General features: G+C 40.3%; 1 protein-coding gene across 1 annotated transcript; it reads right to left on the bottom strand.

Moving 5' to 3' along the window:
• Positions 1–2,970: 2,970 nt before the first annotated feature.
• On the bottom strand, positions 2,971–17,521 carry cdh17 (cadherin 17, LI cadherin (liver-intestine); the record flags this gene model as incomplete). Its single annotated transcript, XM_079562312.1, has 18 exons — positions 2,971–3,155; positions 3,231–3,347; positions 4,758–4,868; positions 4,938–5,162; positions 5,403–5,533; positions 7,401–7,645; positions 8,953–9,141; positions 9,226–9,302; positions 9,482–9,691; positions 9,814–9,961; positions 10,170–10,301; positions 11,612–11,817; positions 14,040–14,195; positions 15,413–15,571; positions 16,320–16,455; positions 16,532–16,669; positions 16,750–16,845; positions 17,474–17,521. The coding sequence occupies 18 exons, from the start codon at positions 17,519–17,521 to the stop codon at positions 3,070–3,072; spliced, it is 2,610 nt and encodes an 869-aa protein (XP_079418438.1). The 3' UTR covers positions 2,971–3,069.
• Between the last annotated feature and the right edge of the window lie 1,497 nt (positions 17,522–19,018).

Genomic DNA, 19,018 nt, shown 5'->3' with positions numbered 1-19,018 from the left:
ATGCACTGTAAGAAAAAGTTCAGTCACCTTAAAAAAGTAAAAGCGACTGACTGCAAAGCTTTTTTGAGTTCATTCAACTTTTAAGGAGTAAATCTTAGGACCAAACTAGGCTCAAACTAAACATGTAGGACACGAGGAGAGTCCTGTTTGTGAGGAATGTGTGTTGGTCAGTTGGTCAATGGTAATGAGTGATTCATAAATCGAGAAAGAAAAGGACCAAACTTAGGATGAATATCACTGTCAAAATACGTGCTGTATTATAAAGAATAATTGTTTTAGGATTAGTTTAGTGGAAGTAAAGCTTATTGTGTGGAAAATAAATGAGTAAATGTAACTGATTCCCCACCTCTGCCCAAACACGGCACATACTGAGGTCAGAACATGTGGCACCCAGATTCGGCGCGTGTTTTCTGCCTTGCCTTCTCTCGGTGGCGTTTTTTTGTTCCTCTTTTGTGAAGTATAAGTGCCCACAATTTTCAATCATTTCCTCCTCTTTTTACTGCAATCTGCAGTAGATCTCCTACTGTTTCAGAGATGACTCATTCCCTCCCTGGTCTTGACCGATCAGCGATAGACACGGGGGGCAGGACAAGAATCAGGCTTTGCACAAGTTTTCAACAGCCACATTTCAGGATTTTATTTTTATTTTTAAGATTGGGGAGAAAAATAGCTTAATATTATTTCACTTTTCATTAAAGTTACTATTGTTTTCTAATTGAAAGTGTTTCATGTTTTCTTAATAATTGCTGGGGTGCAGGAAACGTCACAGCGTTCTAAAGGCCACCCACCCATCCATCCATCCATCCATCCCATGGATCTATTATATTAAACGATCCATCCATCCATCTTCTTCCACTTTTCCGTTTCCAGGTTGTGGGGGCAGCTGTTGGAGTTGCCCAAATCACATTGCACCAGCCCCTTATGGCTCCTCTTGCAGGTGGTGGGTCCACAGAAGGATGGCCTCACGATTAACCGGGCCTGTTGGTCTCTCATAAGGGGCTACTGAACCGCTCTTTGTCTGACCCGTCACCTAGGGGGCACGAAGCCCCGACAACAGGGCTCACAGGATCATTCGGGTGCTCAAACCCCTCCACCACGTTAAGGTGGCGGTTCCAGGAGGGGGCTCTAAAGGCCTATAATATCATATAGAGGTAAAATGATTTTGTTTTTGAGGACATTTTTGGTCTTGTATAGAGAGTCCACGGACCCAGTGGCTGATATTAATGATAATTTTTGTAATTCATACATTTTCTTTTTCGCTTTTGGTCCTGGGTCCTGTGACATCATCACATTCTAGAACCTGCAACCCAGCAGTACTATGGTGAGACAAAAGTATTAAATAATGATAATAATAATAATAATGGCTTACACTGGCATTGAAACAAGCCTGTTTCACAAAGCCAAGTTTCTCATTCACGCCATACTCAGTGAGCTTCTATTGTAGCCACAGCTTCCCTGGGGTAGACTGACGGAAGTGAGGCTACCAATCTGTGCCATTGGCCTCTTCGATCACCACCAACCACTCACTCACACAGTACATTCATTCAGGCCTATTGTACATGTTTTTAGTGGTAGGGGAAACCAGAGTACCCAGAGGAAATCTATGTGGACAGACACATGGTGAACATGCAAACTACACAAAGGACCCCTCCGCCCGGGGATCGAACCCAAACCTTCTATCTGTGAAGCACGAGCGCTATTTTAGCTACACACCCAAAAAGTAGCAAAAAGTTAAATAAGAGTGTGGGGGACTTGCTCATGGTCCATTGTTATGGTATAGTTTCCACGGTGACCACAAACATCTCAAAAGGTCAAACCAGAGAAAACAAGGATTAGACACACACAGCCTGGACTGTTATGATCTGTGGCTGCTGCAGTTGGTCAGGTTTAGATTCATCCACACTTTGGGCCCAAAGAATGAGATCAACTGAACATCCTGAATGACCAGGTTATTTCATCAATGGATTTCTTCTTCCCTGATGGAACCGGCATATTCCAAGATGACAATGCCAGGACTCATCGGGCTCACGTTGTGAAAGAGCGGTTCAGGGAGCAGGAGACATCATTTTCATACAGATCTTAACCCTAACATTAAGAATCTTTGGGATGTGCTGGAGAAGGCTTTGCACAGGGGTCACACTGCGGCACTAGATCTATTGACATTGTAGAAGTTTACTGGAACAAAGCCACAGCCAGTGCGTGCTGCAATCAAATGTCATGGTGAGGCCGTGTATTTATGTTGACTATGTGTTGGTGGAAAAGGAATCCAAACTGTCTTTAGCACAACCTTTTAAACAATTTATAACCAATAAAAAGCAACATTTTCAAGAAGTGTGTGCACATCAACAATATGAACTACTAAAGTCATTCAAAAGATGATGAAAAAAGTGGTTAGAAATGTGGGAAAGGTCACTGCTCTCAACCGGGGCATGGCCTGGTCATATTTTACAAAGACCTAGTGTTCCCAGAGACCCACTAAATGCTTGTAATGGACAGAAAAATAAAGGAAGCCGAGGCGTGAGAATTATGTCACCAAACACCTGCAGTGCCATGCATCCGCCATGACACAAACACGCTCACCCACACAGACACACGGAAAAGCAACAGTGATCCCAGACGCTTTGTTTATTGGGAGACGGGACAGTGAAAGCCTGTCACAAAATTATGTAATTCTTGATCACTGCTGACAGAACCTCCAGGACCAAACATGCCTTTTTGACAGTAAAGGTTTGTTATGTTGAGGGTGCCTAAAAGTACAAATGTCAGGGCAAAAACAAAAGCTAAAACATGAGGGCGAAACAGTAAAATAAATTAAGTCAGTGAGTGTTTAACAGAAATGATTGAACTTGGGCAGAAATTGAATCGAAAGTCTTTTTGTGGAGAATAAAAATACAGTCAAAATGCATGTATAAGATGAAAGTTATCTGACTGCAATATATTAAACACATCTAAATAACCCGGAGGCAACACAAATGAATGTACAAACATGTCTCAGGTCTTTTGACTCAATAAGACCCAAGCAGTGACACTATTGAAGTCAGAGACAACTTACAATGATAAAAGTACAATCTACAGCATGGCATTTTTCTCCTCCACATTCTCAGTCTTCTCCTTTTTCTTGCCAATGCGCCGGATCACGACCACGAACGCAATAACTGCAAAAACAGTCAGAATCGTCAAATAGTGCATTGGATTTCCTGTGTGGTGTTGATAATGTTAATAGGACTTACTGCAAAAGCCCAGGATGCCGGCGAGGATGCCGATCGTGGCGCCCATTCCGAGCATGAAGCTGTGTTTACCAGGCTCTACATAGCAGTAGCCCAGCTCTGTGCAGTTACACACTTGCACTGGACAGAGAAACAACAAGCATGTCACTCAGTATTATCACATTATTACAACTGCACTGAGACTGTAAATCTCAATGATTTTTTTCCTGGGTAAATAAAAGTTAAAGAAATAAAAATAAAGCACAGTAATTTCAGAACATTTCAGACCTTCACAAATTATTTCTATTTATGCAGCAGTATGTCGCCTGCCTGGGGACTGCAGATGGAAATGAGCATGTTTGCTAAATGGCATATTTACACTGTAACTACAGATGTTCAATAATATGCACTGCCCCTATTCAATAAATTAATTAAATTAAAAATTAAATAAATACTAACATTGTTTAATTGTAGGGCTGGGCAAGTAATCGAAATTTAATCAGAATCGCAATTTTTACTTTGGTCAATCGCAATAATTGTCACAGGACTTTATAATCGACAGGTTTACAGACATTTCTTTGGCACAAACAGTGCCTAGCTTGGGAGTTTGGATGAGACAATGGAAAACTTTTGTCTGTTCTATGAAACAGAGATTACCTGTTTCTTTATGTTAATTTAATAGCTTATCTGAATTTGAACTAATCCGATATACGCGATATGGTCGAATTCCAGATCTCATTTAAACTAAAGGAAAGGATTTGTTTTTGTTTGAGCTGAGGTTTGAATAAAAGATGTGTTTAATTTTTTATGAAAAAATGAAATCGACTTGCAAAATCGAGATCAATCAATATGGGGAAAATAATTGCCAAGTCTTAATTAATTGTAAAATGAAGTACTACACTGGCTACATTTAGTGAGTTTTGGGGAAACACAACTAGCCTTGATACATTGTACGTAACATGCTCTGTAACAACGTGTAATGACTTGTTGCTCTGGGTTACATACACGATGGAATAATGTGTATTAGTAGTTTGGAGTTACACAATGTAAATATAAAACCCTAACTCTAATCCTAAACGTAATCCCTAACCCTCAGGGTCTTATTATGTATGTACTGCATTGGTACAAATTAGTACAACCTTCCGATCATGAGACGACCCGCTCTACCGACATTGTATAAATTGTACGCCAAGTTCAGACACAAATTAGACACATTATGGTCTATTTTAAACCCCTTTTGTTTTAACCTGGATTTGCAATTATATGATCTCGATTTGCTGGCACTTGGAAGGTCTAATATTTCATGATATTGTACTAAAAAAGAATAAAGAAAAGAACCACTGCAGCATAAAACACAAGCTGCAGACGCCATTCCACTGTTGTCAGTCATGGCTCTGCACCTTTTGAACGACTATAAAAGTTCACCTGTGATGAAGTTGTGATTTAGAAAAGAACATGTCGCTCTATAAAAGTCTGAGAGCAGTATTTTACAGGACATAAAATCAAGACTACCAGTATCCAGATGCTGCAGTAACATATATGCTCACTCACCTTCGAAAGCCTGATTGACCCCTACTCCTGCATTGTCTTTAATATTGATGGACAGGGCGAAGGTTTTATCTGCACCTGGACTTTTCTTCAAAGTCAGTTTAGCGGTCGAACCTATTTCAAAAACAGTATTAAAAATGTAAACCTGAACATTTGCATAGGCTCCTTTTGCTCCACGCATACCGTCCACAGCTTGCAGATCCCAGTTGGGCGACTTCTTGCCGTGAGAAAAGGCGAAGGTGAAGGGCTCAGAAAACGGAGGGGCGTCTGCGTCCTTGGCTTTGATGAGGACGGGGGCGGGTTTGTTGTAGCAGATGAAGGACTTGGTCTCGGTCAATGTGGGATAGTGGTCATTAATGTCCAACAGCTTGACGGACAGCTCATGCTCAGACGACTTCTCTGGATTATCTGAGAGAGACACGTGTTAAATGTAGAGGTAGGGCTGCATCATTTTGGGATAATATTTAAGTGTGTTTATTCTTTTAAGTATTAGATTAGATAAACTACTCTAGTGCAGGAATAACATGCATTTGGACATAATCAGATCCCATAGAGATGAGATATTTTGTTCCAATCGCACTTTATGAACAACTTTATATAGTTGAAAACTAACTTTTATGGCCAGAAAGAGTTGAACGTTACACTCACCTTTCTCAAAGGCAGTGACAGTGACTGAGAAGGTCTCCAAAGTTTCTCTGTCCAGTTTGTTTTTAGTCTTGATCTCTCCGGAGGCAGCATCGATTTCCAGCCAGCCCTGGGAATCTCCGTCCAACTTAAAACTACACAGACACAGAACAACAGTGCGTCCATTATTTGCACACAACATACAATCTTTTTGGCTAAGTCAGATTCATTTCTTTTGCATCTTTCCTCTGCTTTTGACTCATTTCAAACCAGTGCAGCCGCGTCCGGAGCAGTAGGCGACCACAGTGCAGCTCTCAGGGGCCTCACTCTTGAGCCTGGGTCTTGGTCAGGAGGTTGGAGATAGAGTTTGTATTTCAACTGCATATTTCCTTTAAGAGGAATGTGACTTAAAGCAGAACTAAGTAACTTGTTAACCTTAATACAGGAGTGCCCAAAGTGGGGCCTGCGGGCCAAATTTGGCCGAAACAATTGTGTTGGCCCGCCAGAGAGTGACCTACTCGTGCACTGCTGTGGTTAAAACTCTCTTCCATTCATTCTCAATGGTAAATATTGATGCAGTACACTTTTTGAGCACCCGCGTCAAATTGGGGGCGCTGTTTCACTCCTTTTGGAAACACTGTTGTGGTGTCTTGGTATTTCTTAATCACAGAGTGTTGTAGCACCAACTTTCAGTGTTCCAACTTTTATTGCAAAGGTTGTTAACATCGACAACAGTATATGTTAAAAATTGACTTATAAAAGAATTGATGCTGAACTGACACTTTCAAAATAATCTAATGTGGCATTTTCTTTGAGTTAAAAAATGAGGTAAAGTTACTGTAGGTGCTGTAGATGCAGGTGTTTTTTTTTTTTTTTTACATTTTGCACTAAATTGCTACAATTGTTGATTTTGTTCTACTAAAACTAGGCTTTTGCCATAGTTGCCATTTGTTTTAATATAGCATGTTATTTGCATAGATGGAATCAAATGCAAATGTAATTTGCATTTATATGTGTTATATGTGTTTCCTGCTGTCGCTGTGTTTGGCCCGCGACTCACAGGCACTTTTTCATTTTGGCCCTCGGAGACAAAAGGTTTGGGCACCCCTGCCTTAATAAATCCTTTTCGTAATCCTTTTCGGGATAATACAAGTGTTAATGGGAAGATTGGGGGGTCTTTCATCCCCCCCCTGGTGTCGCTGGCCAGAAAACGACCCTTGCAACTTCCTTGCTTCCGGAAGAATCATGAAGAAGAAGCTAACAAGCTAACTGCAGGCTAGCGCCACTTTAGCAGTGTTTACAGCCAAGTTTGAGTGAAAAAAAATATCTCAATTGTATCATTGAGTTGTGGCACAATGTACAATATCCCTCTCTCTCTTTGCCTTTTCTGTCAGCGTAGTATTTACTCTCACGGACTATTAACAAGTAAAACAAAAAACGCAACATGCAGTGCCGCTTTTGGCCTCTAGGGGCTTTAAAGTTACTATGTGCTTCCTCTGAGAGTTCAGAGACTGGTTAAATCTGCACTCAGCTAGCCCTGACAATAACCTGGAAATACGATCATATTAGTCCAGTGCTCAGGTCTGGCTTCATGTTGCTCAGAGAATTGACTCTGAAGCAGCTCTACTTGTGTACAACTCTCTGCATGACCAAATGCCAATGTCTGCCATATTCTGCCATACTCTCAGAGCGAGTGGTGAGTGAGTGGTCTCCTGCTGGTGCTCAGATCAGAGTCACTAAACACAGTGAGGCTGCGTTTCTGCTTCATGAAGCTAAAATCTGGAACAGGCTTCCTGAAAATGTGAGCTGGGCCTCAGCTCTGACAATGTTCAAAGCCAGGCTGCCCTACAAATAATCTTGTTTTTGGATCCACAGTTTCTGGTGTCTGCTGTGGATGATGTTTATTGTGTTCTGCTGTTTCATGTGATCCTGTCTTTTTAAATGGACTTAGTTTAACAACAATACCCTGTAATCTGCATTTAAATGGGAATTACTAGCCCTGGATGTGAAGCCAGTGTCTACCTGATGTCCTTGCCCTCCGGGTCCTTGGCCTCCACTTTGAGCAGCACAGTCCCTTGGGCGATGTCTTCTGGGACGGTCACATCCAGGATGTCCATACTGAACTCCGGGGCCTCGTCCACATCAGTGACTGCGAGCTGCACAGAAGTCGAGGACTCGCTGCCGTACTCCAGCCCCTTCATCAGAGGCTCCGGGTTACGAGCGTCGATCTTCAGGTTGTAGGATGAAGACGTCTCAAAATCCAGAGGCTAAAGAAAAGAGAAACAAGTTTTAAAGACCTAATATTTGATTTTAAGAATTGAATTACTATTCTAAAGATTATGAATTCAACTTTTAAATATGTAGGAATTTATAAATAAATATTTCATAAACATTACTTATCTGTGTCTCCAGATATGGGGTAAAAATGTTCAAATATTGATTTTATTGTAATGTTGATTTATTTACAGTTACAAAAACATTTTACATGATGTAAATGTTATAATCTTGTATTTAATCAGATGTTATGGCTAAAACAAGTTTGTAATAGACATAAAACCGTCACAATCCCAGAGTAAAGTACCTGCCCCCAATAAAGTCCAAGTTAGTGCAGGCCTGCAGTTATAGCTCAGTCTGTAGTTTGTCCTCAAACTTGGACCATCTCAGGCCTGCAGCATGTTAAGATTCACCTATTATACATGTTTAGGTGATTCTGACCATCAACCTGGCCCTACATCTGGTCCCAGCGGGTCAAATGCAGAGGACAAATTTCCCTACAGGTACAATAAAGTATACCTACCACTAAAAACATGTACAATAGGCCAGAATGAATGTAGTGAGTGTGTGGTTAGTGGTGGTCGGAGGGGCCGCTGGCACAAACTGGTTGCCTCGCTTCCATCAGTCTACTCCAGGGCAGCTGTGGCTACAATAGTAGCTTACCACCACTGAGTATGTGTGAATAAATAATGACTATGTAGCGCTTTGAGAAACTTGGTAATACTGGCTTGTAAAGCGCAATACAAGTGTAAGCCTTTATTATTATATTATAACATCTGTTTAAATACAGAAAATATGATACATTTAATTTAAAAATAAGTAAATAAAAATGGACCCCACGAGCAAAGCTTCCAGAGCAGAGATTCCCAACCAGGTCCAAACTGGTCTTAGAGAATTATAATGAAGGAAAGCCAATTCATAAAATCATTTTATATAAATTATTATTTTGTTTTAATGACCTTTTCTGATTAATATAACAATATATAAGTTTCCATTGCTTTTTAAAAATAAATTGTATTTTGTCATATTTGAGAAGGGCCTGGGGGTCACTGGTGAATCACTGGTAAAAAGGGCATCTCGGGAGAAAAAAGAGGGGGAGCCATGTTTGGGCCCATGTTTACCCTCATCTTTAATAACAGCTGAAATATAATGAATATCTTTCAGAAATATGCAGTTTGTCTGGATGTAACGGTATTAAATCTTCCCTTGTGTCTCTAATTATATAATAATATGAGAAAAACATTCTGAATAATAGGAACTAAATGTGCATTAAGCAAATGTATTCAAATAATGATTTTACCTTTACAACGACAAGCTCGCCGACTCCATTTTCTTCAGTCTGCACTGCAAAAATGCCATCTTCATTCCCTTCAGAAATGTGGAACTCGATTTTGGAACTGCCGCTCTCCACCTCGTCTGCGTCAGTCGCCTTCAGAGTCAGAAGTGTGTGACCAACGGGCGTGTCCTCAGCCAGAGAGTGGCTGCCGTACTGCACAGAGAAAAACATCACTTTAAATGTTCATTATCAAGGAGAGCAAAATAATTACGGCGAAAAACTGGTAAAAACACTCACATCTTTTGTCTCAAACAGTGGCAGCTCATTGTTGACGTCAATGACCTTGATGACGACCTTACACTGAACACTGAAAACTGAGATAGAAAAGGCAGGGAGGTCTTTAGTGGGCCAGGGCTGAGGATTAGAGGTTGATAATCCTGTGTTTGATGCTTCTAAACTGTAAAATGTATTAATGTGACAAAAACTTGCCCCAAACATTTGCTCCCGAGACATTGTGCTAAAGACCTCAGCTGCGTCAGTGTTACGCTGTTACCTGGGTCACTGACTTGAACATCGAGGTGGTACATTTTTGAGTCCCGTCGGCGCAGCACTTGTAGAGCGCGGATCTCTCCCAGCATGGGGTCTATGGAGAAGGCGTTGGCCGAGGCACTTGGGGTTTGGGACACGATGGAGTACGTCAGCTGAGCGTTCAGGGTCGTAGCATCATCAGCGTCATGAGCCAAAAACGCCCCAATCAGGCTGCCTGCAACACAACACATGCCAGTGCTGTTAGATTGATTCTACAATTCTCTCACATCAAATTGATCAAAACCTGGGCTTCACCTTCACAAACTGCTTAATATTATTGGGACAAAAATAACTCACCCACAGGCTCGTTCTCCTGCACTTCAAAAACAGACTCCTCTTCACACTCAGGCGCGTTGTCGTTCACATCTTGCACCACGACTTGGATCTCCATCGGGGGATCTAACTGGTTTCCATATTGGTCCTCAGCAAAAACCACCAGGATGTACTAAAACAAAAAGTAGATCACCTTATTTTATATTATTCCTTTAAGAATCTATCTATCTATCTATCTATCTATCTATCTATCTATCTATCTATCTATCTATCTATCTATCTATCTATCTATCTATCTATCTATCTACAGTATCTTTCTTTCTTTCTTTCTTTCTTTCTTTCTTTCTTTCTTTCTTTCTGTTTTGTATTTTTGTTTTTACCATGTCTTTGTCCTCTCTGTCCAACTCCTCTGTCAGCTCGATTTCTCCATCCACAGAAATCCTGAAGGGGAAATTCAGCACTCTCTCTTTTTGCACCAGTCTGTACAGCGCATTTGGGTCATTAGATTGGACCTGAAATTTAAGAAGATTTAAGAAAAAACATTTAATTTTTTGGTCCCATCAGTCGAAACTGGGCAAAAACTCCACAGGACACATAAAAAAATATCTAAAACCAGTGAAACATCAAAAATCAACAATGGGTTTGGGGATCTTGATTTGGCCCTGGTTTATGGTTTGTGTCTCTGTAATTACTTGGACACATGAAACAAAAACCAGCACAAAGCTTAATGTTATCTTTGCATGAATGAGTGAAGCTGAAATTATTTTTGCTCTGTAGTTTTTCAAAATGGTGGCTTTGCTCAGTCCCAAAGACGCAATTGCTGGGGGTCTTCAAAGGAATAGGTCACCGTTTTACATACTGAGATATGTTCTTACCTTAGCTTTGACGAGTTCTTTAGGACCTGTCTGGTCTTCCCCCGTGCCTTCAGTCACGTAAACACAGCGCAGACGGCGTTAGCATTTAGCCTCTCCTGCTCTCCACTATAGCTCCAAAACTGGTCAAGATAGAAGCTACCAAGCTCTTCCACGTTTTCCCTATTTAAATATGGTTACGTGAAGTGTTACACTACAAAGTATAATTACACAAAATTAAACAATGTGGAATTTCTAAGCGGATTAAAGGGGAAACTATATTGTAAGGCGTAATAATACCAGGAGTAGTTCGAAATCCACGTAGTAATCTTCACTTTACTGTGCAGATACCAAATTACTCCTGGTATTACTATGCCTTGCAATATAGTCCCCCCTTTTATCCGCTTAGAAAATCCACATTGTTTAATTTTGTGTAATTATACTTTGTAGTGTAACACTTCACGTAACCATATTTAAATAGGGAAAACGTGGAAGAGCTTGGTAGCTTCTATCTTGACCAGTTTTGGAGCTATAGTGGAGAGCAGGAGAGGCTAAATGCTAACGCCGTCTGCGCTGTGTTTACGTGACTGAAGGCACGGGGGAAGACCAGACAGGTCCTAAAGAACTCGTCAAAGCTAAAGTAAGAACATATCTCAGTATGTAAAAACAGTGGCCTATTCCTTTAAACCACAAGATCAAGATGGCAAGCTCAAGAACCCAATCCCCAGCAAACAATGATCGATGTTTTAGATTCTATACAAAACACTGAATTGCCCATATTTACATAAGCTCCTGCCCTGCTTCATCTGAACTGACATAAAGTATGTGCACGTTGCCAAGACAACCTATTGAATTGCTCTGACAAACCGTATCTAAAGAAATTCAGAGAAGGTATTAATCACAGTCCAGTCATTTCTTTAAGAGTCTAGGTAAAATGGTAAATGTGCACTGAACCCAGAAACAGCTCGTACCTGTGTGATGACGTGTGGATAGACCTCCTTCAGGTTCTCTTTGATGATGATTGGTCCAGGGTTGACCCAAAGATTTTCCTTGACAATAACTTTTACATAAGTGCTTCCACTGAGAGCGTTCGGGGACTCTCCTCCCAAATCCTGAACACGCACGATCAAAGTGTAGTCAGGGTCTTCCACAAGGTCAATGCTTCGCCTCCTGACCTCTACAGGGACAAAGACAACATTTTAATAAAGGCTGCTCTTAATGGCACAGTATTAGGTCAATAGTCATTACAAAAATAGCATAGATTCTCAACAATTGCAACACTATATTCAAGTTTTTGGACGCACGTTACTAAACAACACACTAATAGCACGGTAATAAGACGTAGCATGGTAGCTAACTGTGTAATAACATGAAAATGATGGTAATTACATGGTGAACTTGGCACAAACCTTTCATTGCACTTAATGTCATGGTTATATTATTGATCACAACACAAATGATAGGCTATAAAAGAGTGTAAATGACCAGAAAGTACATTAGCAATATGAAAATAGCTGCAAAATGTTGTATCCCTCATGATCACTGAACTATTTCCATCCTATTACAATATGAGTAAAAGGAAGACCAAATAAAACACAGTTGACACAGTTTTGAGCATTTTTTGTCACAGTTATTGACCATGATAGATAAAAAATAATGATGATTTCCTTCCAAAACGTCTTTAAATCAAACTGCAGTATCCACTAACAAAAAACACCCGAAGAGCTGTATGTACACGACTCCAGTCAGTCTTTTGGTGCCTATCATAGAAATGAGTAGCAGCTTAACGAGTCGCCTAATCCAAACTCATCAAGCAGACACCCGGCCAGTCGCTCAGCCAACTCTAAGCACCAACTCCTCTTAATTACTTTAAAACTCTCCAACATTGTACTGCCTTTTGTTTCCTCTGCAAGAAATGTCTACTTAACAGCTTCATTTCCTTTACTCGGCCTCGCTTTGCCTGATGACGTTTCAGACAAAATGCAATTACTTTTTGTTCTTAGCTTTCTCTTATTATATATATATTTTTTTAAAAGCTGTTATTTTCCTTGCAAATTTCCTTTTCAAATACAGCAGGTTATTAGACTAAAAGTAGACCTTGGCTAAATTAGGACAGATTGGGAACATTTGCAATTCATCAGCCCAAAATAAAACTCTAAAAGGTCTAAAAAAAATTTAAAAAAAAGCCTGACACAGACAATTCACATTCATTAATAAAAGCTAATATTATTTTGGAGAACAGTACACTATTGAAACTAGTGCAAAAACAATTATGGACAGTAAAAATAAAAACAATCAAGTGTTCTTTCAGGGTTTGTACAGGCAAAAGCAAATGTAATGCCATTCTAATGCCAAAATACTATATTTTAATGCCACAAATGCAGAAAGAAATTGGTTTGCAAACATTTCATTAAACAGAGGAAAAGGTTTACACAAAACGGGCAAATTTTAAGCAAAGAAATGTGGTCTGTTTCAGCCAGAACTGCAACTGTTTATGTTTTATACCATCATTTTGGTATTTTTCATTAACTTGTATCGTAAAACCTATTGAGCAATGTCATCACTTTCCAATAAATTTAGATTAATTGCCAGTTTGAATCCAATTTAATGCTTTTAACCTCTTACCTTCCACCTGAACCAAGCACATTTTCTCTCGGTCTTACCCAAATGTGAAAGTTTCTCGACTGGAGTTTACAGATTAGGCCAGTGTAATGGCTCATTTGAAAACTAAGACCTCGAAAACTGACTGTAACTCTTTTACCGCCACAATTTTGAAGTGTTTTTTTTCATGTTTTTTGTAGTTTTTGTGTTGCATTTTTGTGCTTTTTTCTTCACTTTTTACATCTTCGTCACCTTTTGTGTTTTTTTGTGTGTGGCTTTTTCATCACTATTTGTGTTCTTTGTTGCTTGTTTAGTGTGTTATTGTTGCTTTTCCGGCGCATTTTAGTCGCTCTTTGGTCACATTTTAATTGCGTTTTCATCTTCGTTTTCGTCCCTATTTTGACACTTTTTCTCAAGAAACTTTTTAGACTTGGGTAAAGCCAAATTGGAGAAAGTACGCTTGGTTCAGGTGGAGGTTAAGAGGTTAAAGGGAATGAAAAAATGTTAAAATTATGTATTTTCCTCCCCTTACATGTTCCAGCAATGTTCTAATACAGAAGGTGCAGTTACACGTATGACCTGAGGTGGCAGTAGTGAGTATAAAATGGCCAACTTACATCTAGTCTCTTAAAAGACATTTAAGGCCTTGATTTTGGCACAATTCACTTAAAGATTTTTTAATGCCCCGCAGAAACGCTCTTAAATTAAAATGCTCCTTTTGCAGCTCTAAACATTCAGTAACTGAACAGGTTTTTAAGTGGGATGGTTTTGATCAGTGTTTCGTTGACACGGACAGACCTGCTCTCTCCACACAGGTGAAGAAGGGGTTCTGCTCATATGGGATGCTCTGCACTGGAGAACAGAAGTGGTCAAACTTGGTCTTCAAGGCATCGATGCTCTGGTCCTCTCCTCTGCTGTACCTGATGCCCTCCCTGGCCTTCAGCATTTCGGCTCCTGTTGAATAAAATCCCTCAGTTACCTTGTATGCAAACATAAAATAACCGGGTTAAATCAATCTTACATTTTCAATCCTTCACTGTATGACGTAAAATGCAATTTACACACAGACGTTTTATTGTCAGAGGAAGAATCAGAAATTGTCATTATCCTTTGAAAAACGATCTACTGTATATTCACGATAAATTGCATTTCTTACAGAGGTTAATTCACGTGCTCAGAGCTCAGAATATCACGAGACACATTCGGACAATCTGTCAACAATCAGCCTTAATCTGGACATCACGCGCTGTTTAATCAGGGTTTACACGGGCACTGTGCACATTACAAGCCAACATGGAGAGATTACTGACCCCGCCATCCTCATTCAGACAGCGGGCTTCAATAGTTTGCATTCATAAGTGCTACAGTCTGATGTCATAATATTTGATATAGGACAGTGGCCTATATACACTGCCTGAACAAAAGAAAAGTTGCCTCGATAAAAGGTCACGTACTTTGATATTTGGCAGGACCGCCTTTAGCTTTGATTACAGCTCTGGGATTGTTTCAATAAGCTTCTGTAATGTCAAAAGATCCATTTTCACCAAGATCTTGCATTGATGATGGGAGAGAGTGTGCACAAAGCCGTCTCCAGCACATCTGGACTGTGGAGGTCAATCCATGCCTGATAAATCCTGGCATCATCATCTTGGAATAAGGCCGTGCCATCAGGGAAGATGAAATCCATTGATGGAATAACCTGGGGATTCAGGATGCTCAGCTGATCTCGTTCTTCATAGTGTTGCTGAACCTAGATCTGACAAACTGCTGCTTCCCCAGATCATGAGAGTTAGTTAAATCCAGGTGGCAACTTCTTTTTGGTGATCACAGAAAACCCACACGTGTTTAATCACATACTGTTTTGCTGAAGATGGTGACCACAAATTTGCTTTATCAATCTTGTTCCTTCAACTGAAACACTGCTTTCCATCTTAGTTCATTGCTAACAGAGAAGGCATTAATCTTTGTGCTAATGTTTGCTTCATTTGTATAGCCTCAGACGTTTCTGAGATGTTAACCATAAACCAGCTCAATACATCGGCATTTTGACCATTTTAAGACAAATTCACTGTCGCTTTTCACTGTCCTTCTCCACAGTCTTGATCTATCGTACGGTCTTCAAATAGTTTCGGTGTCATATGAACCTAAACCTATGAGTGTGTGTGTCCGACCTTCTGCTGTGGTGGAGATCTCCCCGGTCTCGGCGTTGATTTGGAACAGGGCGGTGTGATGCTTGTTGGGAATCTGGCTGACTAAGCTGTACTTCAGACGAGCATTCGGAGACGCCGGGTCGTCCAGATCGGAGGCGAAAACGCGAGTGAACGGGACACCTAGAACATACAGACAAACCAATGAAAATGTTGGGCAGAAATGTTTATTTGAGTTTTTAAGCTGCTGACGGGAAGTGACATAGATAGAGGTAAAGTGACATAGCTGTTTCACTCATTTCCTATTGACATAACATGGTTGGCACGGCAACAGCTTAAAATTGCCTCCATCTATGTCACTTCCTGTCAGTGTCCAATAAGGAAGCGAAGCTATAAACATCACAAAAATGGTCAAACTAAAGAGAGCTGGGTACAATGTTTAGCAAAATCTTAAATATTATTGTGTTAAAGAGACTAGATGCAAGTTGGTCATTTTATACTCACTACTGCCACCTCAGGTCTTATGCGTAACTGCAGTTTCTATATTAAGCTCATGCATGACGGCACTTCGGACCCGAATTAACACCTTTTTGAGTGACAGAGCGGGATTTTAGAGGCAGTTGTGATGAAGAGGACTGGGGTCATTCTACACATTAGGACATGGCTGGAACATGAAGGGGGAGGAAAGGGCATAATTTTAACATTTAAACTCTGCATAGTCCTTTTAACTATGTTTTAGCAAAAAATGGGTCTATTGCTTTAAAGTCAGTAATGAGCACTACAGATGCATGAGAAACGGATAGTGTTATTATTTTTTAGTTTGAGAGGCTTTGTCTGTCTCTGTTGTAAAAGTTGTGGCTATCAAATGATCCACATCTTTTAGTGCCTTTTTGTTAACTGTTACCGAGCTCTGTGATTCTCATCATCTTACCCGCAGGACTGTGTTCAAGTACCACTGCTGTGTAGTCGCTGGAGTTGAAGGCTGGAGCATGGTTGTTGATGTCCAGTACATTTATGGTCACGTATATTGGACCATGTACAACACTGCCTTCTTTTAGAGCTTCGACCTGAAGATCGTATTAAAAAAACGGGTATAAAACAAATTCACTATTCTTTAAAATACGGATTATTACTGAGCTTTACCCCAATAATGTAATGATCATTCTTAGACCAGTCCAGTGGGTGCTGAAGGAAAAGCCACCCCTCTGATGAGATCTTTACATCATCACTGCCTTCTCCACTCAAACGAAAGCCATCGACACCCGGATCCGTCACCTCGAACTGTGAATGGATAATTATAGAGCTTTACGACATGTGCACCATGAGGAGAGTGAGTCACTGACAGTAAATGGCACAGGCACCTTATGAATGGGGTAGGGTACGGGTGTGTCCTCGGCGACGTCCAGAGCGGTGTTCTCAAACGGGCCCTTTTTGTCCTGGAGCCCTTCCCCTGTCACCTGTCACAGGGCAGAGGAGAAAGTCAGTCCAAACGTCCACGCGGTGAGGTTAAATCATAGCCACAGTGTGAAGCTGCAGTTATTTATTGAACTCAAATACATGAGGCGTGTGGAAGATTTATGAGAGAGGAGACGTGGGAACAAAGTCTACACAGTTGACAAGAAGCGACCCCTCTGTCAACCTTCAGGATTTTATCAAAGACAATAGCGCTACAGTACAGAAATAAAGGTTTGGACTTACATGGAATTTAAATGGCTGAGGAGTTTTTGTGTTTTATAAAGATTACAGTTACCCCCCGTGGTTTAATTTTCTCCCACATGGTTTTCGAATGACAAAATCTCTCTAATACTACCATTAACATATGACAATGCAAGAGACACATTTGGCTACCTTTTCAAAGATACACATAGTAACATCTTTACACCAAACTTTTAAAAGAATGTCTGTCTCACTATGGTTTACATTGGTGAGCTTCTTCTGTTGCCACAGCTGCCCTGAGTGATCAAATGGCTGCCAATTTGTGCCAATTAACCTCAACCACCACCAGTTACTCACTCGCACCCCATACTCACACACAGAAATATCTTAGTCATAAAAAACATTATTGTGTCCGAACAATGTACTTACAGCACTGAGAAGGAGAGGCAATAACAACAAATGGACTATTGGTGTCATTTTTTTGCTCTGGAAAGAAACAAAGAAGCAACAATTAGGAGACAGCAGTTCTGGACGACCACAAGCTCTTTTCAGTTCAGTGATAAATATATCACAGAACAAAAGCTATCGATCACGCCGCTTTTACTCTCTCAGATCATGTCTTGATGAACAGAACTTTAAAGTTCTGTTCTTTAAAGTGACTCCACCCACATTCATGGAAAGCGAAAGCAGCTACAAGACAAATCCAATCAGGCCTTTAAATGTGGCCAACAACTTTTAACTATTGTTTTCTTTCTATATCTAAATACTCAACCATTCAATATATAGTTCTTTGGTTGTCTACTATATTGCAAGAAACACAGTATAAGCATTTGTTTAGGCATTTCATGTATTGTAAGTACTACGTAAAATAATATCCTCTAAAAATGCATTGAAGTGTTATTAAATCAATCGTAATATAAAGCTCCAAATCTAAGTCTACGCATATAAAAGCGACTTGTGCAAGGGACTGAAGGTGACATTGAGTCAAGGCTAATGACCTTTCTAAAGCACTGCTCACGTTTACTTCCTCAGAAGGAGTTCACTTGACATGAGGCTTCAAACTATATTTCATGTATAATCATAACGCAATATGACCATTTTTTGACTTGGCCATCTCAAGATATTGCATCCATTTATGTAGCTTTACTTTTAATAGACAAGTACCAGAAGGCAATGTCATTGAAGTTAAATATACAGTACATCTACAGTGGCTTAAATGAATGAGTAAAAAGGATATGTGAACACAGAGTGTGTGAACAGTACACACGTACTAGGCCCAAAGTCAAATCAAGATCAACAAAACTTTCTCAACAGATAACGAAGAAACACACGCACACACACTTTAGAGGACACCTGTACAAAAACAGCTCTCACAAAACCACTCCGAGTGCTAAATATGTACAAAATGAAGTGTCTTAAACAGAGAGGAGCTGTAGGAGACCCTTACCTTACGGAAGAGACGGAGCAAGTCACTCCTCAAAGGTTCACTGTGATCTCAGCAGCTTCATCCGCGTTGGTCAAACGTTAACCAGGCCCTAACCTGCAATGTTTTATTGCATCTAATGATTGTCTAATCACCCCTGCCCTTGTCACTGGAGCCAATGGGAGAAAATCTCAAAGGAAGCAGGACAATAGCACAATTTAATTTACTGTACAGACATATTAAATTGCAAATGCCCACTTAAAATGCAGAATTAAACTGATTTGACCCTGTACAGCAGTGATGACAGTCTGTATTTTTACACAGCTGTAAAAAAAAACACACAGTCTGGGTTAAACAATGGGTGAAAAGAAAGGGGGCAATTCAAGGACACTCTTCTCAGTAGAACCACCTTTCCATGATTTAGCTCCTACTGTATAACAGAACTCAGACTTCAACCTTTGCCCCTCCGTCCCGTTTCCTTTAGATTTTCCATTAGTAGTGGTGTTGAGCTGATAACAAGCCGCCTCTAACAATAGTTCATACTGAGTAGG

The sequence above is a fragment of the Gobius niger genome (genome assembly GCF_951799975.1).
Source record: "Gobius niger genome assembly, chromosome: 8".
NCBI classification, from domain to species: Eukaryota; Metazoa; Chordata; class Actinopteri; order Gobiiformes; family Gobiidae; genus Gobius; species Gobius niger.
This window is presented reverse-complemented; position numbering and strand designations above follow the sequence as displayed.